The sequence below is a fragment of the Sorex araneus genome, chromosome 1, assembly GCF_027595985.1.
Source record: "Sorex araneus isolate mSorAra2 chromosome 1, mSorAra2.pri, whole genome shotgun sequence".
NCBI classification, from domain to species: Eukaryota; Metazoa; Chordata; class Mammalia; order Eulipotyphla; family Soricidae; genus Sorex; species Sorex araneus.
This window is the reverse complement of record NC_073302.1, coordinates 221,698,607-221,726,354: the sequence shown is the minus strand read 5'-3', so window position 1 is coordinate 221,726,354 and position 27,748 is coordinate 221,698,607. Positions and strand designations below refer to the sequence as shown.

At 44.5% G+C, this 27,748-nt stretch overlaps 1 protein-coding gene across 1 annotated transcript; it reads right to left on the bottom strand.

The window, feature by feature from the left end:
* Positions 1-1,133: 1,133 nt before the first annotated feature.
* Positions 1,134-27,748, bottom strand: NEK3 (NIMA related kinase 3). Its single transcript, XM_055146075.1, has 16 exons — positions 27,736-27,748; positions 24,944-25,116; positions 24,175-24,268; positions 23,994-24,091; positions 19,235-19,318; positions 18,270-18,337; positions 17,020-17,106; positions 14,319-14,373; positions 11,146-11,346; positions 10,100-10,172; positions 8,376-8,422; positions 6,727-6,829; positions 5,739-5,882; positions 5,156-5,290; positions 2,539-2,665; positions 1,134-1,556 (listed from the first exon to the last, which is right to left on the bottom strand). Exons 2-16 carry the CDS (start codon positions 25,058-25,060, stop codon positions 1,466-1,468), a joined length of 1,524 nt encoding a protein of 507 aa, XP_055002050.1. The 5' UTR covers positions 25,061-25,116; positions 27,736-27,748; the 3' UTR covers positions 1,134-1,465.

The window sequence follows — 27,748 nt, the reverse complement described above, 5'->3', positions numbered from 1 at the left end:
CAGTGATGGGTGCTTACTCCTGGCTTTGCACGCAGGGATCACTTCTAGCAGGCTAGGGGGACCAAATGGGATGCCAGTGAGGGAACACAGGTTGGTAAGGACTTTGTACTATTCCTCTGGCCTCTGCCTGTCTATGTATGTGCACATGCACTAACTTGACTCACATATGGAAATACAAGTGACACTCTTAAAGGATCTGGGCAGCTGACTCCAGAGGCTGGAGTGCATCCTTTGCATGCCGGAGCTCTGGGTTTGACCCCTGGTATCACAAGTCCCCCAAGCACCCCTCCCCCACCAAAAAATAAAAAGAGCCCTTCAATTATTGCCGGGTTGTATGTCAAAAACTAGCATATCTTCTCTTGCTAAAAATGGTTTCTACAGACAAAATCAAACTAAAGCTAACCACTAGATTCAGATCACAGAACTAAGGTTGGGGGAAGGGGGGATGTCAAGAGGGAACCAAGAGGAAGTGGGTCTGTGGTGAGAAACCTTGGAACCAAGGTGGTAGTTGTGGTGTGGTTACAAATACTGTGAAGAGGCAGGAAACTGTGTCCTAAAACACAGTTGTGTAAATCTTTTGGTTTGGGGTCATACGCAGCAGTGCTTAGGGCTTCCTCCTGACTCTTTCCTCAGGGATCACCCCTGGTGGGGCTCAGGGGACCATACGGGGCACTGGGGATTGAACTTGGGTCGGCCATGTGCAAGACAAGCTCCCTGCCCGTGTACTATTTCTCCAGCCCTTTCAGTGAAATAGTCTCACCTCACTCAAGTGTCGGGTATGAAATGACAGGATCCCACATGTGTGGACGGTGACTGAGAATGTCAGGCACCCTCCCCGGCCCTCACCAGTTCTGTAACACCCTCTCCTTTTGTTATCGTCTATCCTGGTGCCTCGCCCCACATTCTACTGGACCGATTGAGTCTCCTCTCCTCACTCTAACCCTGACCCAACTCTCCTGTGCGGGCTGCATGTGAAGGGCGAGTAGCAAGGGGCAGCTGATAAAAATCACTGATCACCGCAAGGAGGGTCTTACTGAAAAATCGCACTTATAATTGAATTTCGATCAGCACACATTTAGGAAATGTACAAAAAGACAGAGTAATAAACACAAGTCATAAGGCTCTTGGTCTGTTGCTCTGTGAGGTAGGCATGACTGCTCTCATTTTCTTGGTGAGGAAACTCAGCTCAAAGAGGTTAAAAGTTGCCACAATCATCCACTCTTTGTTCTTGCTGGGGGTAAGCAGACTCATTTTTCTGTACCTTTTCCTTTTCAGTTAAACTCACAGGAATTCTAGACTCTTCTTTACCATCACGATACTAATCAAGAACAGTTTTGAATATTGCATTCCCTCCTTTCATTTGGTTTTCAAAGGGAAACATCCATCGTATTAGCGAAGTATACCCAATCATTCATTCTTCCTTTGAAACACGCATTCAGCACAACTAGGGAACATGTCCTCAGCGTTATCCATCAGATGCCTCTTGCCAGCCAGCTCGCTGCTTAAGTTCTGACACCCAGTCAGAGCTGTCATCGTCGTCGTCTTCCTCAAAATCCCTGTGAAGAAACAATTTTCGACAGTAAGATTCCACACTTAGTACATCTCAAGGCCACAGCATATATTAATGGGCTAAAAGCAGAATACTCTCATAACAATATTTGCCTAAACCTCTTTTTTTTTTTTTTTTTGCTTTTTGGGTCACACCCGGCGATGCACAGGGGTCACTCCTGGCTCATGCACTCAGGAATCACCCCTGGCGGTGCTCAGGGGACCATATGGGATGCTGGGATTCGAACCCGGGTCGGCCGCGTGCAAGGCAAACGCCCTACCCGCTGTGCTATCACTCCAGCCCCCTAAACCTCTTTAAGGCAATTATAGAAAAAATTGCCAGCTCTTCCCCCCAATTTTTGCTAACTTTTTTTCACTTTTTTTTATAATGTTTTCAATACGCGCAAAATAGCTTTTATAAAGATAAATAAATCCATCAGCTGGAGAGATGGTACAGATGTAGGGCTCTTGCACCTTGCACCTTCATAGCACCTAGCATGTGCCGAGCTAGGTTTGATCCCCAGAGTTCCATATGGTCCCCTGAGCAATGGCAGGAGTGATTCCTGAGTGATTCCTGAGTGCAGAGCCAGGAGCAACCCCTGAGCATCATCAGGAGTGGCCCCAAAACAATAATAATGACAACAACAAAATGAACTCTATATAGCAACTACAGTAAAAAAAAGAATTGCTGGCTTATCCCTGAAAAATTATTTGCTAACACTTCTTTTACTTTTTCATAACTTTTTCAATAAACTGATGTAGCTTTTTAAAAAATAATAATTCCAAACTGCAAAAATAATAAATCCAAAAACATATGGCCTGGTCAAAAATTCTTTAACACACTGTAACAGTTTACCCATCCTAGACCAAAGATCAAGGACTAATAAACTCTCATTTATGGTGGAGAGCAATATAGCCAGCAACTCTGTTTGATTATTTCAATAACCTACACACATCAGCATAAGTTTCCTAGGCAGAATCACAACATACGTGTCCTCATCGTCCGGTCTAGGTTCAAGCCTCTCTGGATCCACGGCAACAGAATCTTCAGCTCCATCAACACAGTCCGATGCTTCCGTCTCTTCGCACAGGGGCCCTTTCAAGAGCCCTTCTGGACCTTTGCAGGGAGATGAACAGAGGTTATGCCAACTTGACAGTAATTACTTATCTCATACATAGTAAATGAAAATTCTCCAAGTGCCTGCTGCCAACTAAGGACAATACCCTAGTCTACATTTCTGCTTTGTGCCTTCCTGGTGTGAAACCCAGCAGGATTTCTGTGAAACAGACCAAGAAAGTAAAACTAGGTGTATTAAATGTAGTGGTTTCTCAAAAAAAAAAATCAGAAAATTACCATTAAGACTCTTCCATATAATGAAAAATGAAGTATTAACAGTTCTCTTTAAAAAATTGGATTATAACTACTTTTCTTTAGTTTTTTTTTTGGGGGGGAGGGGGCGCATTGAGGCTATACCTAGTGATGCTCAAGGGTTACTCCTGGCTTGGCACTCAGGAATCACTCCTGGCCGGCTCAGGGGACCATACAGGATGCCTGGGATGGAACTCTGGGTCGACCATGCAGAAGGCAAATGCCCTATCCGTTGTACTACTTCTCCAGCCCCAGCTCACTTAATTTTTCCTTTGAGTTCACTCTCACCCCCAAGTTTTCCCAATGGAGGGTAGCAAAACCAGGGAATCAGAGAAAAAAATCAAGATTCCCTTAAAACATATTTTTAGATGATTACATTCAAATGTTTGTTACCTGACAAAACTGTAGACTAAATCTTACATAGACTTTTTTCTAAAAACAGAGTTAATGGCATAGATTTTATTGGCCACCACCTCCAGCAACACTCAGGGATTATTCCCGGCAGTGCTGGGGATCAAATTCAGGTCGGCTGTGTGCAAGGCAAGCGCCTTATCCACTCTATCATCTGTCTAGCCTCTATGACTGTTTGAAAACATTGACTTCCTCAAAAAAGAAAAATAGTGACTCCTGAAATAAGAGTCAAAGAAAATTGTCAATAGATTAGAAATCAAGAATTCAGAGCCGTGAGCTTCCTCAGCCTTCCTCCACAGCCACCTTAATGCCAGGCTTCTCGGCACAGGCTGGCAGAACAGGCTGCACACAGCTCTCAGACTCCTGAGGGCTGGTCACCTAGACAATGAATTCCTGTAGGGAATAAAATAGGTTTCATTCTTTTTTTAAAAAAAAAATCTTAAGCTAGCCTATGTAAGCACTCAATAAATACCGAAAAACACCACTATACCTTTTACAATAAATACAGTCCTGACTTGGCCTCAAAACCAAAAAAAAAAAAAAAAAGAAAGGTTATTTCATACAATTTTAGCGATGATGTCTGTAGAATAATAAAATCCAATCCTAATTGTTCATCTGTTTTAAGTACTAATCAATATAAAAGACTTCAGAGCTGTAGCGATAGTATAGCGGGTAGGGCATTTGCCTTGCATGCAGTTTACCTGGGTTCAACCTCCAGCATCCCATGGGGTCCCCCAAGAACTGCCAGGAGTAATACCTGAGTGCAGAGGCAGGAGTAACCCCTGAGCATCGCTGGGTGTGACCCAAAAAGCAATATATATACATATATATATATAATCATAATATGCATATATATATATGTATATATATATATATATATAAAACTTTAAGTATACAGAGAGGGGAATCTCCATCCAGGTTAACTCTGTGGAGTCCTGGACAATGGAGTGCTTCCCCTGCCAAGAAACTAGTCATGTGATCATAAGCCAATGGAAGAAATATACCTCTAAGGGAAATTTAATTACCATTGAGGTTGGCTAAAAAAGATTCAAGAAAACCTAAAAATGCAATACTATGAAAATCATTCTATAATTATAAAATCAAGGAACACAGGTCCCATTTTGGATAAGGAGAAAAAATCCTGGAGATGGCCAAGAGGTGAGGCTACACCACAAATGAGTGTCCTCACTGGCTCTGAATTATGTGCTCAAAGTGCAGGCTGAGCAGATCGGGTGCCTGCCTTAAGCGAAGCTGACCTGAGCTTGATTCCCTGTACCAAAGCCAGAAATAGAGCACTATAGCACTATCGTCCCATTGTTCATCAATTTTGCTCAAGCGGGCACCAGTAATGTCTCCATTGTGAGACTTATTGTGACTGTCTTTGGCATATTGAATACGCCATGTGTAGCTTGCCAAGCTCTGCAGTGCTGGTGGGACACTTTTGGTACCTTGCCAGGCTCTCTGAGAGGGATGGAGGAATCGAACCCGGGTTGGCAAGGCGAATGCCCTACCCACTGTGCTAAATAAATAAAACCGCCAGTAGGGTTCTTGTCCTGCATGTGACTAACCCAGGTTTGACCACCGGCATCCCATGCTTCCCTGAGCACCGCCTGGAGTGATCCCTGAGTGCAGAGGTAGGAACAACCCCTGCACACTGCCAAGTGTTCCCTCCCCACTCTCTTTTTCAGGGTGAGGGAAAGAAAAAAATAGAAAATCTTTTTAATTCAGGCTGAAATGGTTAACTTTGATGTTATGCACATTGTATTGCTTTTTTAAAAAAAATAAATCAAAGGGTTCCCAAAGTTGGGGGTAACAGAAACAAATCACCTGGTCTGTAGATTGTGTATGTCTGAAACGCCAGGCTGAGATCAGCGTTTTTAAGGATGTTTAACACCGTTTCAGGAGTCTCTCTGAGCCACTGCTTACGGGCGATATTTTCACCATACTTTATCACAGCGCCACCTAGTTGTGAAAAGAAAAAAATCAGAGCGCCACAGGGAACAGAGAGATGGTACAGCAGGTAGGGTGTTGGCCTTGCACATGGCCAACCCACGTCCAAGCCCCGGCACCACATCTGGTCACCTGAGCTCCGCCAGGAATCATCCCTGAGCACAGAGCCAGGAAAAAGCCCTGAGCACTGTCAGGTGTCGGGCCCCTCCCACCTCGCCCCCCCCCCCCGAAGAAATACCAGAGCTAAACAAAGATGTTCACATCTTTGTTTGCAGGATATGTGTGTGCCAGCACTGTGTGCTGCCGGGAGCAATCCCTCCGTGCAGAGTCTGAGCACTGCCAGGAATGACCCAAAAACCAAACCAAAACAAAACCAAACAAACCAAAAATCATTGCCTGTAGCCCATTTTGAAACTAAAATAGTCTGCTATAAAATGCAGGGCTCAAGCTGACGACTGACCTTCCTCGCCACCCATCTTCACACTGGAGGTGAGCACCGACGCATTCTCCAACGCCATCAGAGTGCTGCCGAATGCGTCTTTCCTCCACTGTCTCCTGAGGGGACTTGGTGAGCTGGCTTTCCTTGGAGGGGCTGGATTATTACCTGATTTCACAATGTAGTAGAGAATGGTTAGGCCTATTCTTTTGTTTCTTCATCTACAGCCACACATACACTTTAATAAGGTATTTCTGTTCTCTTTCTTAATCAGGCAGATCTCACAACTATGTTCTTTCAAGTCCATGTAGTCAAGGAAATTTTCTAACATCCAAATGAAAATAAAAATTACTGAAAAAGGAGAGTTACCAAATATGATGCATATACTTAACACACAACGCACTAGATGGAAACAAGAGGGTTTATATGCATAGTGCACCCCTGTTCTTATGATGGAGAACATAACAAATACTACTTTTTCTAAAGTTTTTTTTATTAATAAATACTATTTTCCCCTACTTTGGGGGGACTTGGGCCACACCTGGAAGTGCTCAGGGCTTGCTCCGGCTCTAAGCTCAGGGGCTGTTACTCCTGGCAGTGCTCATACTCAGGATATAACCATGGTTAACCAAAATGCTAGGCAAGCACCCTCATCTCTGTACTAACTCTCTGGCCCTATTCTCTCTATTTTTATGGATAAGTTAAACATTTCTGTAATACTAAATAAACTATTAAATTGCCAAAATCTGCATGTCCACTCCCTTAGGAGACTTAAGACCCAGTGGCAGGGCAGGAGAGAGTTTAAGGACCCAGAGCACATGTTTGGCTCAACCTCTGGCACTGAATCATGCCCAAAGCTCTGATGAACTCGGGGTATGACCCCGAAACAACCACCCAAACAAAAGACCTGACCAAGAACACATAGGGAAAAGATCCACTAAAGTGAAAATAAGCATTCCTTCTATTTCCCCGAGTTCCCAGTTACACAATGATGAGTATTTAAACAACTCACCTTTCTCTTCCTTGTTTCTTTTCTGCAATGTTCTTTCAACCAAATTTTTATTGATGTTTTCTAAATCAGTGTGGCTACACTTTCTCCCTTGTTCTTCTCTCTGCTTTAAAAGAAAAGCATAGGGACTGGAGTGATAGCATAGCAGGTAGGGCATTTGCCTTGCACTCGGCCGTCCCAGGTTCGAATCCCGGCATCCCATATGGTCCCCTGAGCACTGCCAGGGGTAATTCCTGAGTGCAGAGCCAGGAGTAGCCCTTGTGCATCGCCGGGTATGACCCAAAAACAAAAACAAAAAGAATGTAAGTATAGGGTAAGTGATGTTAGGGTTGCAATAAGAAAAGGGAAGAAAGCAAGTAAAGCCAGCTGTTGTATTTTAAATAAAGATTAGTAAATCAAAAATAACAATAACCACATACACGTGTGTATAAGAATGTGCCGATTACAAGCCATATGTAAGGGAGTAAAGACGGTTCAGCAGGTAGGGCACTTGCTTTGCAGGCGGTCAACCCAGGTTTGGCCCCCTGCTCTGCACAGGGTCCCTGAATCCCTCCCTGGAGGGATCCTTGAGCATAGAGTCAGGAGTAAACCTGAGCACTGCGGGGTGGTGGTTCACCCTCCTAATCCCAAATATTAACTTATCCATGAAAAGGAGAAGAGTCTGACAGAGACTGTAACACAGACATAAAATGAAAACATTATGGTAAGCAAAAGAAGTCACAGAACGAAAGGGCCATTGGACAGTTCCCCTGGGATGCTGCAGGGGAACAGGCAATCCGGAGAGAAAGCACATGGATGCTCTGGGGGTCTCACCTGGGGCTGGAGGGCAGCTGGGAGTGGGGGCTGGCAGTTACTGTTCAAGGATTCAACAGTCTATTTTAGGAAGTTAGGCAGAATTTCTGTTTGGAGTGATGAAACTGAGCAGTGATGTTACACAAGATTGTGAGTGTAACTGAGACTTTAGACAATTTTACACTTATAATCACTGAAATGGTGAAGTTTAGGATACCTATTTTGTTTTTGTTTGGGGGCCACACCCAGCTGTGCTCAGAGCTTACCTGGCTCCATGCTCAGGGATCACTCCTGACGGAGCTCAGGGGACCATATGGGATGCCAGGGATGCAACCAGGATAAGCTGTGTGCAAGGCAAACATCCCACCTGCTGTACTGTGAGTCCACCCATGATCGTATCCATTTACCTTACTAAAAACCAATCGACCGGAAGCCAAGTTAAAACAATACCCTCGCCAGGGGCTGGAGCCATAGCACAGTGGGGAGGGTGTTTGCCTTGCACGAAGCCAACCTGGATTCGATTCCCAGCATCCCAAATGGTCCCCCGAGCACTGTCAGGACTAAATTTCTAAGTGCAAAGCCATGAGTAACCTCTGATCATCGCTGGGTGTGACCCAAAGAGAAAAAAAACAAAAAACATTACCCTTGTGACTGAAAACAGGACAAAGTTCTGTCACATCTCCATTAACACCACTTGTCACCAAGACTTGAAAATGAAAATGCCAATGGCACAAACAGTGCCCTAAAGTGACAGTTCAAGATGACGGCCACCAATCACAGCACACCCCAAGAGCAGACTCCAAATGCCCCAAAGGGCCAGCCAAGTCACAGACTTGATTTATGCCACTGAAAGCACTTACCGGCAGGCTCACCCCCTCTCCCAAGAGTCTCCTGAGTTGGTCAGGGTCTGCTTCCCGGGAAAAGTAAAGAGAGGAGACACATCACACAGGGCACATCATGAAACCATCTGCAGAACACTGGGACATGGGGCAGAGTGATAGTACAGCGGGTAGGGCATCTGCTTTGTGCCTGGCCAACCCGGGTTCGATCCCTGGCATCCCACATGGCCCCCCAAGCAGTGCCAGGAGTCATTCCTGAGTGCAGAGTCAGGAGTAACCCCTGAACAAAACACTGGGAGACAGGAGTGCCTGAGGCCAAAGGGCCAAAGGTAGAGTGGAGGCAGGGGCTGGCTCGTTGGTGCTGTTTTGCAGCTGAGTTGAGGCCACGTCAGGGGCTGCCTCAAGGGCAATCATCCCCTCCTGCACAAGCCCACCGTGGGTGCCTCCACCATCCAATATTCATGGCAGCGGGAGTTTTTTGCCTGTGTTTGTTTGCCTGTTTCTGTTTTGCGCCCCCCCCCCCCGTGATGCTCAGGGGAATGTGTGGTACCCAGGACAAACCCTGACCTCCCACGTGCAAAGGATGGGCACTGGCCTCTCCCCCCAGGCCCAGGCACGGGGAAATTTTGTGCAGCTATTAGTGGACAGTTCTCAACTTTGGGAAACACTGTCTTGTCTTGTTTTTTTTTTTCTGTTTGCTTTTCAGGGCTCTGAGGGTCTCAAGTGGTGCTCTGGAGCCCCTGGGACCCCATACAGTGATTCACAGTCAACTGGGCTAAGAGTTAATTCAGTGCTAGGCAGGGGCTGAAGTCATGTTGCTATTCAGACATCATGATGCTGGGGTCTTCTGGGGTGGTCCAACAGCACTCGAGGGTCCCTCGAGACCCAGTCATGCTAGGCTTCCAGCACTGCGCCCAGCAGTGCCAAACGGATGACGGGGTCATCAGGGATCAAATGGGGCTGGCTACAAGCAGAGCCAGCACCTTAACCCCAGCACATCTTTCCAGCCCCAAGGCTGTTTGTGAAAGCTTGGGTATGGGATGATTCTCTGAGAACCTTACAGGTCACAGCTCCCTGTGAGTTTAAGATTATGTTTTCAGTTAGATTCCTGGGCATCCCGGGAAATGAGCTAATCCAGGGCTGACCAGAATAAATGTGATACCAATGAGAGACACAGCACAGGTTTTATATCCACAAAGTTGTCAAACTAGGATCTTCTTTCTATATCTGGCAAACTAGAGCTTGAATTAGCACAGTACAGAATTATATCTAAACTTAAAAAAATGTTTTGATACTAATAACTTTGATATCTAATGACTTGAAATACATATTTTCCCATTTTTGTTATACTGCATTGTTTAAAAATCAGCAAAGAAAAGATGTGGAGAGCCACCATGGGACCATGCTTTGTAGCGCTCTTTGTAATCAACACCTGTGTGCTTCGAAAACAACTCCTAATAAGGAAACAGGATGTCTTGCCACGCCCATAAGCTGTGACTAACCTATCAGATGCGGACACGTGGGCATAAGCAGGCAGCGAGAGGTATATAAGGGGGGAGGTCACCTAGCTAGTGGGTTCTCCCTCATGCGTCCCCTTTTCCTCCTTACTCCACGTCCCCTTTCCTGATTTCTTCTCTAACGCATGAGAAAGTTCCTAAATAAATCGCAGCCAAAAGGATCTCCGAGTTGCGTGTTTCTTCGCTGGACGAAGCGGCGCGCGACAAAAAGACACCCCAAATTCTTACCTTTTTTATTTGGTGTACTATGCTTAGATCTTTTTGTTTCTTCTAATATCTGCTCACCATATTCTGTGATAATCTGAAAGTTTAATTAGAAATTTCATGAACATACTTTAGACACTCTCATAATGTTACTTAATTATCAACATTCTTCCCTATAATTATACTTAAAGTTGAAAGATTAGAATGACAATTAAAAATAATAGACCTAAAAATATACATAGAACTTAGACCAGTGACATATTTATATACAATATATATACATATATATATACAAATTATATATATGTATATATATACATATATATACATATGTGTATATATGTGTATATATACACACACATATATATAATCCTGAAGTGATATGCAGCCCCAATTGTGATTTATCTGGGGACAGACAGAACTGTATAAGAGAGAAGAGAATAGAAAGGAAGGTCTTTTTGTTTATTTTTTGATAAATATTTTGTGGATTAAAGTAGAATATGAAATAACTTTCCTACATAAGGAGTGGGCTGGAGCGATAGCACAGCAGTTGGGCTTTCACCTTTCACGCGGCCGACCTGAGTTTGATTCCTCCGCCCCTCTCTGAGAGCCCGGCAAGCTACCGAGAGTATCGAGCCCGAGCGGCAGAGCCTGGCAAGCTACCTATGCATACTGGATATGCCAAAAACAGTAACAATAAGTCTCTCAATGAGAGACGTTACTGGTGCACACTTGAACAAATTGATGAGCAACGGGATGACAATGACAATGACATAAGGAGTAACTTTCAATAAATTCATTCTTTAAGACCTTAAGGCTCTCTCATGCAAGGAGAAGAGCTTAGGTAAAATGGTCTACACAGAGGAAATGGACTGAACTGACACACATGTAAAAATGTGCTGCAACACTTATTTTCATAAACATAAGATAAGACTCTTAACTATCCTTTCTTATAATACACCTGCATTGGTTAAATTTTCTGCAAGCATGCATCACATGCAACTGATTGTGTTCAAGAGGTAATGACTGTACCAGACACCCTCCTGCGGTTACCCCGACACACAGCGTACCTCGGGTGGCAAACACTTGCGGATGAGCCGAGCCAGCGTGCCCCGAGCGAGCAGCGTGGTGGTGGAGGGGCGATGCGAGGGATTCTTCTTAAACATCTGTGTGAGCAGCTGCTGCAACTCGGAGGAATAGTGAGACGGCAACGGACGGATGGACCCCTGGCAGATTTTGAGGATGAGACTTTTCCAACTATTCGCCTGGAACTACAAAGAGAAGTTGATCATGAAAAGCAGATACTGGGGGCTGGAGAAAGAGCTCAACAGGCTGAGACATGTTTTATGCAGGAGGTCTGGGTCCAATCCTCGGTCCCATGAGGTCCACCATCAGGTGCACCCCCGAACACCAAGCTGGGGGCAGCCCCTGAGAACTGCCAGGTCTGGGCCCTGCACAGAAATAAAAGTAAAATTTCAAGTGGAAAAATGGTTTCATTCAGGGGCTCAGGAGAGAGTGCAGCAGGTGGGGGGTTTCCCTTGCAAGTGCAAGTCCCAGGCCCAACTGCTGACCCCACACCTGATGCTCTGTGCCTTGCCAGGAATGAGCCCTGACCAGAGCTGGGAGTGAGCCCTGAGAGCCATAAATGTGGCACCAAAACAAATTAAAATGGATTTTAAAACATCAGATATAAGGACAGAACATGGAAATTTAAAAATACCAATTGAAGAGTCAAGAGAGATAGGACAGCAGGCAGGGTGCTTGCTTTGCATGGAGCCGTGCCCAGGCCTGGTCCCCAGCACCCCACCTGGCGCCTGAACACACCAGGAGTGACCCCTGCCCACAATGGGCGTGGCCCCCAAGAAAGGGAGAGGGGGAGAGAAACTAAACTGAACAAAATTCATGAGTTTTTTAATTTTTAAAATGTATCTGCAACCTGGTTACTTTTCTTTATAAAGGTGTCCTTCAGCTACTACACTAAAATTATAGTTTAGAAGAAAATGAACATAAATAGTAAAAATAACTTCTCAATCACTGTTGCCTGCTTAGGGACTTTTAATCATCATTGGTGTTTGTTGCAGGTATACATGGATTTTAGTACATTTTGAAAATCAAAGGCATATATAAACAGTCAAATTATATTAAAGAGGTTTATAACATTTATATCGTTGTAATGTTCTTTTGCTTCACCCATTCCAACATTCCCTGGCCTGGTCCCTATAAATGCACATTTTGGACTTTTCCACTTTCAAATTTCTATTGCCTGGGACCAGAAAGATAGTACAGAGAAGGGGGACCCTGTCTGAACCCCAGCAATCATATGGACCCCTGAGCATCACAGGAGTAGCCTTGGACTCTGGTGGGCCCTGGGGTGTCTCTAGTGGTCCCTGCTACCAGCCCTCAGGGCCGACACAGCGCATCCTCAGTCCTCACGTGGCACTAGCCGCATGTGGTCCCCAGCTTGTAAGCACTGGCTGGGAGCCCAAAATTGAATAGGCTTTTATCACCATCGAGGGTCTTTCCCCCACAAAATAGGTATTAAAGTCTGACCAGCTACAGAGTGGGGTACAGCGTGACACCCAGGACTGAGCTGTGGCTGAAATGGCAGAGCACATACCTCGCCTCTCCGAAACCCGAGTCTGATCCCCAGCACTGCGTGGGCCCCCAGTGCCACGGGGGTGGCTGTGGTGACGATCGGTAAGTACCACCAAGATTGGCTCCACACTTTTTTTTCTTAATGGCATAGCATAGCAACACCAAAAATGTATACTCTCGTATAATGAGTATACTGGAGCATTGGCCGTCCACCCTGGGGTGAGTGAGAGGAATGTGTGCGGGGTCAGAGCGCCAGCACAGCATGGGGCGCATTTGCCTTGCACGCAGCCGACCCAGGTTCAATCCCCGGCATACCAGGTGGTCCGCTGAGCACCACCAGGAGTGAACCCTGAGCCAGGAGTAAGCACTCCAGGTATGATCCCAAAAAACAAAACAGATAGTGGCAATATGCCTGCAAAATTAGTGCCTTTTAATAAAGTGCCCAAGTGAAGATATGGAAAGGTAAAGTCAACATTGTTTTCCAAAGGCCAGGAAACAGGAAAGAAAACTGGGCCTGCTCTGCCCCGGGCTTCTGTGTGTAGTCAGTGGAAGGGCACTCCCTGAGGTGGGGGGCTACCTGGAGCCAGGGTCAGAAGGAGTCTGTGTGTTCCATCTGTCCAGTCAGCTCCAGGGGCCTACCTTGGACTTTAACCACCCCACCAAGTTTCTGCATTTCCTGAGCATCTCAGAACTATTTTGCCTTTAAACAGACAAGATGTAGGGGTCAGGAGACGATGGCAAAGAGGAAGTGTAACACACTGAGCAGGCAAGTCCAGGAACAACCCTGAGCATCGCCAGGTCTGACCCAAAAAAAGTAAATAAATAAATAAATAAATAAAATAGCTTCAGAGGACAACTATCAGGGAAAAGTATTTTCTTATAAATTCTGGTATAGAAGAAGTCTGCATAAGTTAAATTTAACTACAAAAAAATAAGTTTAAAAATGGTGTAGTACATATGGAAAACAGTTGGTGGTTCTTCAAAAAGCAAAGCATACAATTACCATAGGACTTAACATCACCACTTCCCAGCAATCAAAATAGGAATTCTAACAGATACTTGTATCTCCAGGAGCCAAAGGTGGACAATTCAAATGTCCACCCACAGATGTATGAATAAACAAAGCATCATAAGAACATATCAAAGAATATCATCTGTCATAAAATGGAAATTCTGACATGTTACAACACATACTCTGAAAATATATACTCTGAAAATTTGCTACATAAAATGTCACACACCAAAAAGCACAGTTTCACTTACACAAATATTTAGAAAATGCAAATTCATAGAGCCAGAGTAGAAGGTGCCAGGGAGGAGAGAACAGTGGGAAGTTACTGATTAATGGATACGTATATTTTAGCAAATTAAAACTAAAAACAGCAAAAGAGAAGTAAAGGGAAACAGGGAAGACGAAAGAAAGCTAAATATAGCATCAGAGAAATCAAACAGTGGAAGGTTTTCTATTAGTATATGCTATAGAAGTAGCTTTAGGCAAAGAGCATAGCAATAAAACTATGGAATATGGAAACGTGTAAAAAGAATTTATCCTGGGAAAGCAAACTGTCGATGGCACGTTCGAGACATCCCTTGAGATCTGACCAGCTCTGATTGGAAGCCGCCTTTCCCACTGGTTGCCCATACTTACTGGGTGCTTAAGGGTACACAGTTCGTACAGAATGCATCCCAAGGACCAGATGTCACTGGAAGCACAAAGAAGCAATGTGATGATGAAGTGGGCTGTGAATGATGATACGAAATACATGCATGTTTCTTACAGGGAAAAAAGAGAAAGGTCAATCATTAATAAGCTAGCATAAGCAATTCCTAGCTACGGAAATAAAGTAAGTGATAATTTTGGGCTAACTGACATGTTACCAAAGAGTGATGTGCAAACAGAATTTTCTCAGAGCAATATAGCAGTAGTAAAGTGGGTAGGGCACTTACCTTGTCTGGGGGTTTGATCTCTGGCACATAAGGTCCACCTCCCCCCTCCCCCCTCCCCGCACCCCTGCGCCTCACCCCCTGCCCTGAGCCCGGCCAGGAGTAATCCCTGAGCTCAGAGCCAGGAGTAAACTCTAAGCATAGGCAGGGGTAGCCCCCAAACAAACAAAACTCTCCTCTCCTCCATCCCTACCCTTAGAGATTGGGGGGATTGGCTCACTTCAGTAGTATTTGGTGCGGGGGAGAGAACTAGGGACTTGGGTTGACTGGCAGAAAGAGACGTGGCAGAAGTCTGCACCCCAGGCTCACAGCTGGCGCGCAGTGCTCTGTGCCAGGCACCTGCTCCCAGTAAGCCAGAACGAGTCTCTGGCACTCTTTCCACCCCAAAACATGACAACTACTTCACCTGCAAAACAGTTCTCTGAACATCCACACCTCTCCAGTTTCTACCATCATTCTCACCACCGACTGTCATCCCCGGGCTCTGTCTGAAGGCTGTTCCTTGGGGCCAGAGGGGTGGTCCTGGGGGAAAGGGCTTGCCTCGCTTGGGCCGACCCAGGCTCAGTTCTCGGCCCTGCATATGCTCCCCAAAGCACAGAGTCGGGAGTACGTCCACACCCAGGGGAAAGCCCCCAAAATAAAGTAAATAAAAAATTAAAATTGAAGGAAATTCCTTCAATTCTGACTCAGAGTTTTCATCAACGGTTTCCAAGTTTGTGTTTTGCTTTCTTCATTGGAGAGCCCCAGGAAGACCGACAAGGAGCACTCTGCTTGGTACACCGTCCCCTTCCCCTGGAGTGGTCGGACTGCCATTTCCTGCGCACCGCTTATCTCTGAGCCCCCTGCTACTGACCAGCAACCAGCTCCTTTTACATATCTTCAGCAAGACTTAGAATGATTTTAAGTTGATGCTTTTAAACCCTAAGACTCTGAGGGTTGGCGATACGGTTTAAAGGGGTGACCCTGAGTTGACCTCTGGGAAGGTACAGCCCCCCCAGCACCACAGAACCTGAGTTCCGAAGCATCCTCAGGCCCACTGGGCCAAGCACTGTACCCTGGACCATCCCCCCTACTCTTTGTCCCCCCCCCACTACACACACACACACACACACCCCTGGGAATGGTCTCTGGGGCTCTCACATAACTATTTAAAAAATCATCATGCATCATACAAAGAAACCCGTCAGTCAAGCACTTCATATCTAATTCTATAAATGTTTACACAAAGGCATGAATCAGTGGGAATGGGAATAACCTGGAGAGTTCAGAAAATCCCGACACTTGTTTCCTACCCCAGACATTCTGATTTAGCGAGTCTGGCTGTGAGCGGAGCTTTGGGATGGCAGAAGCAGGAGCAACAAAGCTTAAGAGCTAGTAATGTAATTCATACTGTCCTGAGAAATGACTTGCTATATCTCAGAATCTTTTAATTATATTTTTGTTGTGGTGGTGGTAGTTCTGCTTGCTTTTCAGCTTTATGTATGTATTTTCTGGACACGTCTGCAGTACTGAGGGTCACTAGGGCTCTGTGCTCACTGGGGTGAGCTCCAGGGATCAAACCTGGGCCTCCTGCACACAACACTTTGCCCTTTGAGCTACCGATTTTGTTTGTTTGTTTGTTTGTTTGGGTCACACCAGGGATGCACAGGGGTGACTCCTGGCTCTGCACTCAGGAATTACTCCTGGCGGTGCTCAGGGGACCATATGGGATGCTGGGAATTGAACCTGGGTCGGCCGCCTGCAAGGCAAACGCCCTACCTGCTGGGCTATTGCTCCAGCCCGCAAACTACCGATTTTTTGGACGTTAGTGTTTCCATTACTTTGTTGGATGTTTCAGGACAACATCTAGTGGTGCTGGGCAAGTACTTACTTCCAGCTTTCTGCTTAGGGCTCAGCCCCAGCAGCATTTGGCACTATGAAGGAAGTGCAGGAAGTTAAAATGAGACCACTGACATGGAAAGCCAGAGTCTTAACCCTGGACAATCTCTCCAGCCCCTCAGCATCTTTTGACAAGGTACCCCACTTACCTCTCGCAATTTGAAACAATTGGAAAACTAGCACAGCGGTAGGGCATTCGCCTTTCACGTGGCCGACCCGTGTTCGATTCTTCCGCCCCTCTCAGAGAGCCCGGCAAGCTACCAAGAGTATCTAGCCCGCACGACAGAGCCTGGCAAGCTACCTGTGGCGTATTGGATATGCCAAAGACAGTAACAATAAGTCTCACAATGAGAGACGTTACTGGTGCCCGCTCGAACAAAGCAATGAGCAATGGGATGACAGTGACAGTGGAAAACTCTAATTTTGATCTAGAAGACTAGGAATTCAGATTCCACAATGCTTTCATATGTAAAAACCGAGCACAATCACCAACCAGTCTTTCGCCCTGATATAGGACTATCACTTACCTTTTATTGTTATAAGGCAGGTTCTCCCAAATTTCTGGGGGTACATAATAGGGTGTTCCCACATATGTACAAGCAAACGCCATAGGACTAAAACCATAAAAAGAAATGATTAAACTGGAGGCTCTGTTTAACTCTCTTTGGATACAAATGATATTTTATTGGCAAGGCTGTCTCTGACAGCTATCAGGGAATGTTCACGAGCCAAAGAGGAGACAAGGAGAAGAAGTTTTACTATTTACATTTCCTATAGTTTCTTCTTCTTAGTCACCCTTAGAATCAGTAATATTTTAATCACTAATGCTTGAAATTATGAAACAAATACCCAAAAATCCCAGTAGCATCACTGATGAGAAACTTTCTTCTTTAATCAGAAATATGTAACTGAACTTATTTCATATATAAAATCTTTATTTCTATTTGTCACTAAATTTCACAACACTGTTTCCGTACTTCCCAAATCTTTAAAATCTTTCTCAATGATTCAGAAGAGGTCCCCAGCCCTACCATTTTTAGGATGCATTCCAATTTTCCACTGTTAACAAATAAAATTGTGACAAGCATCCTTGGAGGGTTTTGTTCTTTTTCTCCTGTACTGAGACTTTGGGAGATCACCAGACGTAGAAGCTTAATTACCACCAGGCAGTTCTTCACGTATTTAATTGAGGCCTGCCTGTCAAGTTGCTTCCCAAAAGCTTTACACTAAGTTACAATACAACCAAAACTATACAAGAGAGAACATTTATCTCTGTTCAGTCAAGTACTGGTTTCAGTATTTCTTTCAAGCTTAGTAAGTAAAGCTGATGTTTCTTTCCACCTGCATTTATTTGAGATGGATCTACCTGTTTCCATGTCATCAGCTCTGCTTTTCATATACTGTTTATTCATGAATAAGTTACTGTTACTGTTATTCATAAACATCCACCATATGATCAAATTGTATAGCTTTTGTTATGGCAAACTAATGCTTTATCATACTTGCAATGTACCTAATTTCCACTCTTATAGTCTTTAGTTCCCTTAATTTTTCCTAGTCCTTAAAAGTCATTTGTCTTTCAGCGGCTTCATAAATATTACATTATATTTTCTTCTAGTTTTTCTAAGTTGTGATGCCATTGTTACTGTTGTTTTTTATTATTTAATTATAGGGAAACTATCAAGAGTTTGCCTAAATAAATGCTTTTTAAATTAAAAATAAATGATTACAGGACATTACTGACTCCTGATGCTTTGAATAACTGAGAGAGACATACCTGGAGAGAAGACGGGCAGATCCAAAATCTCCCAGTTTTATTTTTCCACTTTGAGTGAGGAAGACATTCTGCATCAAAAAAGAGAAAAGCGGGGCTGGAGTGATAGCACAGCGGGTAGGGCATTTGCCTTGCACGCGGCCGACCCGGGTTCGATTCCCAGCATCCCATATGGTTCCCTGAGCACCGCCAGGAGTAGTTCCTGAGTGCAGAGCCAGGAGTAACCCCTGTGCATCGCCCGGTGTGACCCAAAAAGAAAAAAAAAAAGAGAAAAGTTCTGATTACATCTCTATCGTTCAAAGCTAAGGCAGAGGTCCTGGAGAAGCTGCCTTCCAAAGCCTGGTAACGATGGAGACTAGTGGTTGAACTTCTGACAGCTGGGATATGTCTCTTGACAGCTCTTCATGGTCCTGCTTGGGGGTTCAAGGCAACTGCTTAGAAACCTAAAGAGCCAGCTGTCAGCCACATCGGCAGAACCTGATGAATCCACTCGGGGCAGAGGAACCTTAGGTGGTGACCCGGAGCCTGGTCACCATCCATCCGAGGGCATGTATGGACCCTGGAAACCATCACTAAAAGAGCTTAGAACCAAGCAGCAAGTACTGCTAAAGAGATTTAAAAGCATTTTTGATTTTAGGAAGTACATCATTTGGCTAGTAAAATGGGCTGATAAATATTTAAAATGTATAAATATATAGAATATGTAATATATCTGAAACAGAATTAGCCCAAAGAGAAATATAACAACAAAGAGAAAAGACTGAAAGAAGTATTTTTAAGCCTAAAGAGGCATTACTGGGCCATAGCGATAAGGGTGTTTGCCTTGCACACAACCGACCCAGGTTCAGTCCTCAGCATCCCATATGGTCCCCCAAGCACCAGGAGTAATTCCTGAGCACTGGGCCAGGAGTAACCCCTGAGCATCGCTGGGTGTGACCCAAAAAGCAAAAAAATAAAAAAGGTATTACCTTGGACTTGATATCTCTGTGTAATACACGTTTCTTATGGATGTGGTTTACTCCAAGGCACATCTGTGTAAACCAGTTAAGTATCTACAGGGGAAAAGCATGCAAACATGCAAGAGTGTCATAACTTGTTCACAACATAAAGTAATCTAACATTCTAAAGGATCTTCTTTAGGCCTCAGGTGACCTGGGTTATACATAATGTCAATGTGGAACTCTGAAAAGCCATATAGCTCAGCAAAGATTCACTGCTGATCCATTAAAGCCCTGAACCCCAACTTCATCACCTTCTGTATGAAAACAGCATTTATTTTCATGTTTTTCCTGTATTCAACCAAGTTAAAGTATTTCTTAAATACATATAAGTAATTCACCATCAATACATAAATATACTACAACTATAATACACCCACTTTATCAATTGTTCATCTTATTTTTCAGAATATTCAGACTTAACATCAAAACATCTCATTATATTAGCAACAATCCTTTGAGGTAAGCGTTTTCTGCTTATACATCCTATGCCAACAGTATCCAGAATTTCCAGGTGCTTAGAGGGCCTGAGGTGAAACAGATGGTTCCCGGCTGGAGAGAGTACAGGGCCGGGGTGCTGGCCTCGCAGTGGCTGACCCAGGTTTGATCCCAGCACCCCATAATGGTCCTTCAAACCCCACCGGGAGTGACCGCTGAGCTCAGAGCCACAAATAAGCGCTGGGCACATCTGGGTGTGGCCCATCAAATAAACAAACCAAAAGAGCTGATTTGTTCCTGAGATCCATCCCTTTGAAGGTACGCTTGACCGCCCACATTGTTGACAGCACAACTCACACTGGAAAACATCTATACCAATACTCCTTATTGATATTTTTAAGTCATTCTGGGCTTGGGGCAACAGCTGGCTGTGCTCAGGGCTTAATTTTTCTTTTTTTTTGAACAACCAACAAATGTATTTTTTCTATAAGAAAAATAACAAACTTCTGTTCTTAGAAACACCAGACAGCCATCAGCAATACACTTGGGGCCAGTTATTTAATCTATGTGTTGTTTTTTTGGGAACATCTGGTGTGTTCAGGGGCTGCTCCCAGATCTGTGCTCAGGGGGCGCTTCTGGCAGTGCTCAAGGATGAGTACAGCGTCAGGGATTGAAGTGGGGTCAGACACGTGCAAGACAAGCAGCACACTACTTTTTCTACTTCTCTGGCTTCAAATTAGACCATTTTAAACTGTGAAATAATCTATAAAAAAAATCTACTAACGTGGAAATCATGATACTAAGTATCACTGTCATTCCATTGATCATGGATTTGCTCGAGCAATCTCAGTAACGTCGCCATTCGTCCTAGCCCTGAGATTTTAGCAGCCTCTCTTTACTTGTCCTTCCCAATGGTGCCGCATTAGAGGCTCTTCAGGGTCTTCAGGGGAGTGAGACCCATCACTGTTACTGTATTTGGCATATGAATATGCCACGGGGAGCCTGGCAGGCTCTCCCATGAGGGCAGGAAACTCTCTGTAGCTTGCCAAGAAGGAGAACTAGGCTATAAGATGTCACGCGGCCACACCATCGAGGTGTGACTGCCTAGCTACTGGAAAATGGGGAATCTGGGTGGAACAGGCCCAGTCCCAATCCGAGCAGCCTTGGAGGTTTCTAAGTAATACTAAATAATACTAAGTAAACCATGAAAAAGACACTTGTTTCAATTTCCTTGAAGTCAGGTTAGCTGGACATAAATTCCTGATTCTGGAATTACAGTTTTCCAAATAGATTTTATTAAATTTGGAAAATGGGAATACCTAACCACAATGCCCAAAAGGAGAGAGAGAGAGAGAGAGAGAAGAAAAGCACCTGCCATAGACGCATGAACAGCTCTGTAAGGGGTCTATCTCACAGTGATTCAATAAAAAAGTTAAAAAAAAAAAAAGAAAATGGAGAAATGGAGCTATCTATCTTACATAATTAAATATAGTAATACAGTAAATGTTTCCACAGAGAAATTCCCACTGAATATTCTTTAATTGAACATTACAGTTTTCACTGAGGTAACAATCAATAATTTTAAAGGTATATCAAACCAAATTTTTTGTGGCTATGCCAATCAATTATTAATACATTTAGAAGATTACTTAGAACTAACTTCAGGAAAATTGAAACAGTAAGCTGTATTATCTGCATACCAAAATTTTGCATTTATTTTCTAGGCTATAAACAAGGGAAAAGTTTGTTTTGGTTTTCAAGCAAAGTCTTACTATTACATACACCTATTGCCTTCTTTCTCCATACACATTAAAAATTGATGCATTGCACAAATAACACTTATACTTTTATATTAGGTACTATAGTAGCTAAAAACCTTACAAAACTTAAGCTATTTAACTTGAGTTACAGTTTCCGAATAAAATCTGTTTTATATTTAGGAGATGATTTAGTTTTAAAATAGGTAGGGCTTGAAGGCAGATAAATTGTTTTATCTATTTTCACTGTAACTATTGCTAAAGATTAAACATTATATATACCTGTTTGTACTCATATTAAAGTTAAAACTTAAACAAAATTTTGAAAGAAAAGTTAATTTTGAAAGAAATTTATGCTTTATTCTTCTTACAATGTACTAATAAATACAAATCAGCCATCTGCCTTCTAAAATTTCAACACAACAAAAAAATCTAGGTTTCTAATTATAAAATAAATATAAGTAATATAATTTCTAAATTCCTCTAAACATGGACATTTCAATATTGATATTTTTTTAACTTTCCCTAATTTAGAATAAAATAATCTCATGTGGGCACATCATGGTGATACTAAGCAACAGCACCAGTACAAGAATGAACCATTTTGAAGGGACTGGAGCAATAGCACAATGGGTAGGGCGTTTGCCTTGCATGCAGTTGACTCAGGTTTGATTCCCAGCATCCTTTATGGTCCCCTGAGCACTGCCAGGGGTAATACATGATTGCAGAGCCAGGAGTATCCCCTGTGCATGGCTGGGTGTGACCCAAAAAGCAAAAAAAAAAAGAATGAATAATTTTCAAGGACAGTTGAAAATGATCACTCTGAACAAGAACTGAATGCTGAAAGGAGGTAAAGGAACATACAAGATAAACTTTCAGTACCTATATTGCAAACCATAATCCCCAAAAAGAGAGAGAGAGATCAAGAGAGAGAGAAAGGAAGAAGAAAAGTGACTGCAAGAGAGGCAGGCTGGGGAAGGGGTCTGGTGGGAGGGAAACTGGGGCATTGGAGATAGGAGATGTGCACTGGTGAAGAGACGGGTGTTGGAACACTGTGTGACTGAAACCCAAGCATGATCAGCTTTGTAACTGTGCACTTCACGGTGATTCAATAAAAATAAATAAATAAAAAACCAAAAATGAGTAATTTCTAACTCATGTATCAGATAATCCTAGATCTTAATACTTTTATTTTATTCACATTTTAAACTTTTTTCAAATTATCATATCATTAAATAATAAAAATTATGTTTGTTATTATTAAATAATAAGTCTTTTATTATTATTGTTATTTTGGGAGCCACACTCAGCAGTGCTCAGTGTGACGTCTGGCAGGGCTCAGGGGACCGTAATTGGTGCCTGGGATCAAACCCTGGTTGTCCACAAAGCAAGTGCTTTGCCTGTGGTACTAACTCTCTGGCTCCAATTAAGAAAAAGGACAGACGACATGCCATAGCCATGCCACCGGACCCCACACCAGGCCGTTTCATTTGGGGCACCCTGGAGGGAGCGGGTGAGTTCCCTCCCCGCCCCAGCAGCCAAAATCCTCTAGAACTCAAGTGCTGCCACACTAACAGCCTCTCTCCACATGCTTGGGCCAAGCCTCATCCATGAGTGAACCTATTCCTAGACCATGCGGCCACATTCGTGACCATGCAACATCTTATACTCATACCACTAATATTCCAAGGGTATCCCACCACATTTGATGCAGTTTAAAGTAGAAGGTAAAGGTAAAGTAACCAATCTTAGAGGGAAACATATTTTTATAGATATATATACACATATATATCATATATATGTATATATATATATATAGGCACACAAGGCTCAACCTTTAACAACATGCTAGTAATCTCTTAATGGAAGGGCTTAATGGCCGTTGGGTGAAATACAACAATCTTCACACCTTTCCTCTAAGGAAACTTTCCTGGATCATTTTCAGTGGCTTATTCATAACAAACAACACAAAATAAATTATTTCGGTTCTGCTCTTGGGCAGGGGTTGGGATTTGGGATGGAAACATCCTAAATATGGTGGTGAGAAGGTGTAATGGTGGTGGAATTGGCGTTCAAATATTAAGTGTAATCAAATATCATGAACTACTTTATAAAAATGGACTGGAGCAAATGCATAGCGGGTAGGGCGTTTGCCTTGCATGCAGTTGACCCGGGTTCAATTTCTCTGTTCCTCTCCGAAAGCCTGGCAAGCTATCAAGAGTATCCTGCCTGCACGGCAGAACCTGGCAAGCTACCCATGTGTATTCAATATGCCAAAAATAGTAACAAGCCTCACAACCGAGACGTTACTGGTGCCTGCTCGAGCAAATCGATGAACAACAGGATGACAGTGCTACAGTGCTACTTCATAAAATAAATAAAATTTAATAAAATAGAGCTCTATCTGGCTTTATTGAACAGCTCATGAATCGGGGTCGCATACTGTCTAGCAAAGGAAGGGGACAGCTTCCACTCTGACTTGTACAGGTTTCATGTGAAGAGTGATTCTGAGGGAAACTGAGTGAGTCTCTTACCACATCCTCAGGAAACAACTTTTCTTTCTGAAGCTTAATCCTCTGCATCAGGTCTCCCCCGTCACAGTACTCCATCACAATGTACAGATGTCCTGCAGCTGAAACACACGCAAGGCTCTTTAGGGAAGCCTCGGGGCCAGGATCAAAGTCAGGGGACACTGAGTGGCGAGTCCCTACTCACCTTCAAATGACTCTGTAAAGGCGACGACGTTAGGGTGCTTCATTCTGGCCAGCAGGATGGCCTCCCTCCGAGAGTTCTGTGTCTCTGAGGAGGACTAGGAAAGAGGTGTTCAGTAAGAACCAGCAAACTACTGCACTTAAAAGGCAACCCTACACATGGTATATATTCCATAGTATTATTTGTATCAAACGTCAATGTCACATGCTTTAGGTCTTCTCTCTTCAATGCATTGTTAGGCCTTTTAAATAATGTCACCGATAGGGCTGGAGCAATGGCACAGTGGGGAGGGCATTTGCCTTGCACGTGGCCAACCCAGGTTCAATTCCCAACATCCCATATGGTCCCCCAAGCACCACCAGGAGTAATTCCTGAATGCATGAGCCAGTAGTAGCCCCAGTGCATTGCTAGGTGTCACCGAAAAAGCAAATAAAATAATAATAATATCACCACTAAATTTCTTTTGATAAAGCTTTTCTACAGCTTTAGGCAGAATCAAATTGAAAATCATTACAAATCATTTTCATTGAGATAAAATATGCACCGACTAAACTTTGATGATTTTTTTCCCTTTTAGTTAAATTCAGCATCCTAAGAATATAAAACATACCAAGGTCTTTGGCATGCTGTGGCAAGAATATAAAACATACCCATCTTTGGCACTAATGAGTTCTTGCTAAATAATGAGTTCTTGCTAAACTCCAAGAACTAATTCTACCTCATAAACGATCACTGTGCCTACTATCACACAAGCTTGGTGCTTGTCGGTCACCTTGGGAAGCCTTATTTCCTTCATGGCAAAAGTCCGGGTACTGCTCTCCTGCCGAACCAAGAGGGCTCTGCCGAAGGAGCCCTCGCCGATCACTCTCAGGACCGTGTAGCCCTCCATGCCGGGGCGTCCCTGCAGCCTTGCTTCACTCTGGCTGTGCCCACGGCCCTCCCAGACTGTAGTCACAAAAGAGAAACACATGAATGAAATTAAGCGTCAGATGGTGGAATTAATTCAAGGAGCCCCCATCAGAACAGGACCAGGGCATGCTCCTGCCGTTCTCTGGGCACCAGGCAGGCACACAGCACCCACACCAGCTCTGCACATCACCAGGCCTCACGGGGGACAGGACACACACTTCAACAGCAAGTCTACACTCGATTATGAAGGGCGGCAGGTTTTAACAAGAGTCTTGCTAACGTATTGCTGAGACAAACAGCCGAGGGAACTAGACGTGCCACGTTAAGACCGACCCAAGATTGAAGGCTGAAGGCTGAGAAGCGCAGGGAAGAGAGACTGAGATGGAGGGAAAGCACCTGAAGGAGCAGAAGAGACTGTCATGTGCGGCCTGAGAGATGAACAGAGCCTGTAACAGGCTGGCAGAGGACACAGGCTCTGACCTGGGAGCCATGGTGAAGGGCAGTTAAGTTGCTGGATTTTACCTCAGGGTAATAGGCTCTTAAAGGAATTTAAGAGAGGATTTAACAGACATATACACATATTAATTTAAATATGTATAGTCTATAACTGAGAAAATTTAACTATTGATATAAGTATATAACACATAAATATGTATAATTTATATCATCGAGATATATAGATTATATATTATCAGTACATGTGGATCACATATATAGAAATTTATCATTGTACTCACATATGAAGAAAACCACTAACTACAGCGAGAATGGACCAGGTATGAGAAGCAAGAGGAGAGCGAGGGTAAAGACTCCAAAAAATAGAAAAGGCAGGAAAATGATGGGGTGGAAAATGGGTGGAGATGGCAAGGAAGAAAATATGCAGAAAGAATTGGCAAGACTGGGGGTGATAGGTTTCTGGGGGAGAACTAGACTGAGGTGGATTCCAGGTTGAGATAAACTGGAGTGAACGGTCCTGCTCAGAAGGCAGTATATGTGTGTGCACACACGTGTGCATGTGTGCATGTGTGTATGATGTTTCTGGCTGTGGGAAGGTGGCAGGAATGAGAAAAGCAGGAGAAAGGGAGAGCAATCCTTTGGGCCAGTTTCAGCTGGAGGTGCCTGACTAAGAGAGGCTGACACCTGTGACTTCAGTGTCCTGCTCAAGGCTACAGGGTGGTCTGAGCGGGCAGGACTGCGGAAAACAGAGAAAACCCACAGAAGGGCCCGCACCGCCTGCTGTCCCCAGCCTGGCACAATGGCAGCTCTTATTAAAACCACACGATTACCTTGTATGTTTTTCTGTCACACACAGGAAAGAAAACAAAGGAAAACACACAGAACTTAATTGGTCTGGTTTTCACAGAGCTTATTTGTAGTGTCAAATATATACACAAGGGCTGGAGCGATAGCACAGCCAGTACGGCGTTTGCCTTGCACGCGGCTGACCCAGGTTGAATTCCTCCGCCCCTCTTGGAGAGCCTGGCAAGCTACCGAGAGTATCCTGCCCGCACGGCAGAGCCTGGCAAGCTACCCGTGTGTATTCGATATGCCAAAAACAGTAAGAAGTCTCACGATTGAGATGTTACTGGTGCCCGCTTGTGCAAATCGATGAGCAATGGGATGACAGTGATGATATAGATGTATATAGAGAGATGTATTTGTATATATATACATATATATTTGTAGTGTCATATATATATTTTTAATTCACATCCCTTGGTGTCAGAGAGATAGATAATATAGTGGGTAGGGTATTTGCCTTGCACGTGGCTGACCCGGACTTATCCCAGGAATCCCATAAGGTCCCCTGAGCACTGCCAGGAGAAATTCCTGAGTGCAGAGCAGGAGTAACCCCTGACACTGCTGGGTGTGGCTCCAAAACAAAAAGCAAAAAAAGGCACATGTAGCAGACCGTAACATTTAATAAAGCAAAAATAAAAAGACCAGTTTTTAGTTATAAGTAGCACCATTGTCCCGTTGTTCATCGATTTGCTCGAGCGGGCACCAGTAATGTCTCCGTTGTGAGACTTGTTACTGTTTCTGGCATATTGAGTATGCCACGGCGAGCTTGCCAGGCCCTGCCAGCGCATCATCATCCCATTGGCAGAGCACTAAGGGGTCCCACGAAGGGGCCATTCAGGCCCAGGGAAGGCGGAGTCCACACCTTCCAGAGGCGCCTTTTCCCAGTGGATCTCAGATCACTCCGGGAAGCCCACGCGGTCCCTGAGAAAGATTGAGTTTCTCGTGGCTTATGGAAAAATGCGGGAGAAACGTTTTAACGTATCTCGATGATCACCAAGTCAAAAACAAAAACAAACCCTCCCTAGCTCGTCACGGGGGGGGCGGGCGCCTGGCCCGGGCGGGCAGCCCCAGGGGTCCGGTCCGGTTCCAAGCCCGGGAGGCGGACGCGGGTCTGCCCCGGCCAAACGCACAGCAGTGCTGGCGACCGCCGTCCAGGGGGACGTCCCGTCGGGGAAACCGAGGCCTGGAGTGGGGGGGCGCGACGGCCCCGCCCCTCCCCCCGTCGCCCCCCGCGCGCTCCCGCTGCTCCCCAGCCGCGCGCAGCCGCCCCGGGGCTGGGACGCGGACCCCGACCCCGCGCGCCCCCTCTTCCCCCTGCCCCGCAACCCCACCCGGACCCCGTGACCCGCTCACCCGCGGCCCCGGA

Bases quoted from the DNA above. Each gene is read 5' to 3' on its own strand.
- NEK3 (XM_055146075.1), bottom strand. From the start codon at position 25,060: ATGGAGGGCTACACGGTCCTGAGAGTGATCGGCGAGGGCTCCTTCGGC. The intron at 8,423-10,099 runs GTAAGAATTTGG...CCCGGGAAGCAG, and splicing joins TAGTACACCAAATAAAAAAG to ACCCTGACCAACTCAGGAGA. The intron at 5,291-5,738 runs GTCAGTCGTCAG...TTTCACAACTAG, and splicing joins GAAGATGGGTGGCGAGGAAG to GTGGCGCTGTGATAAAGTAT.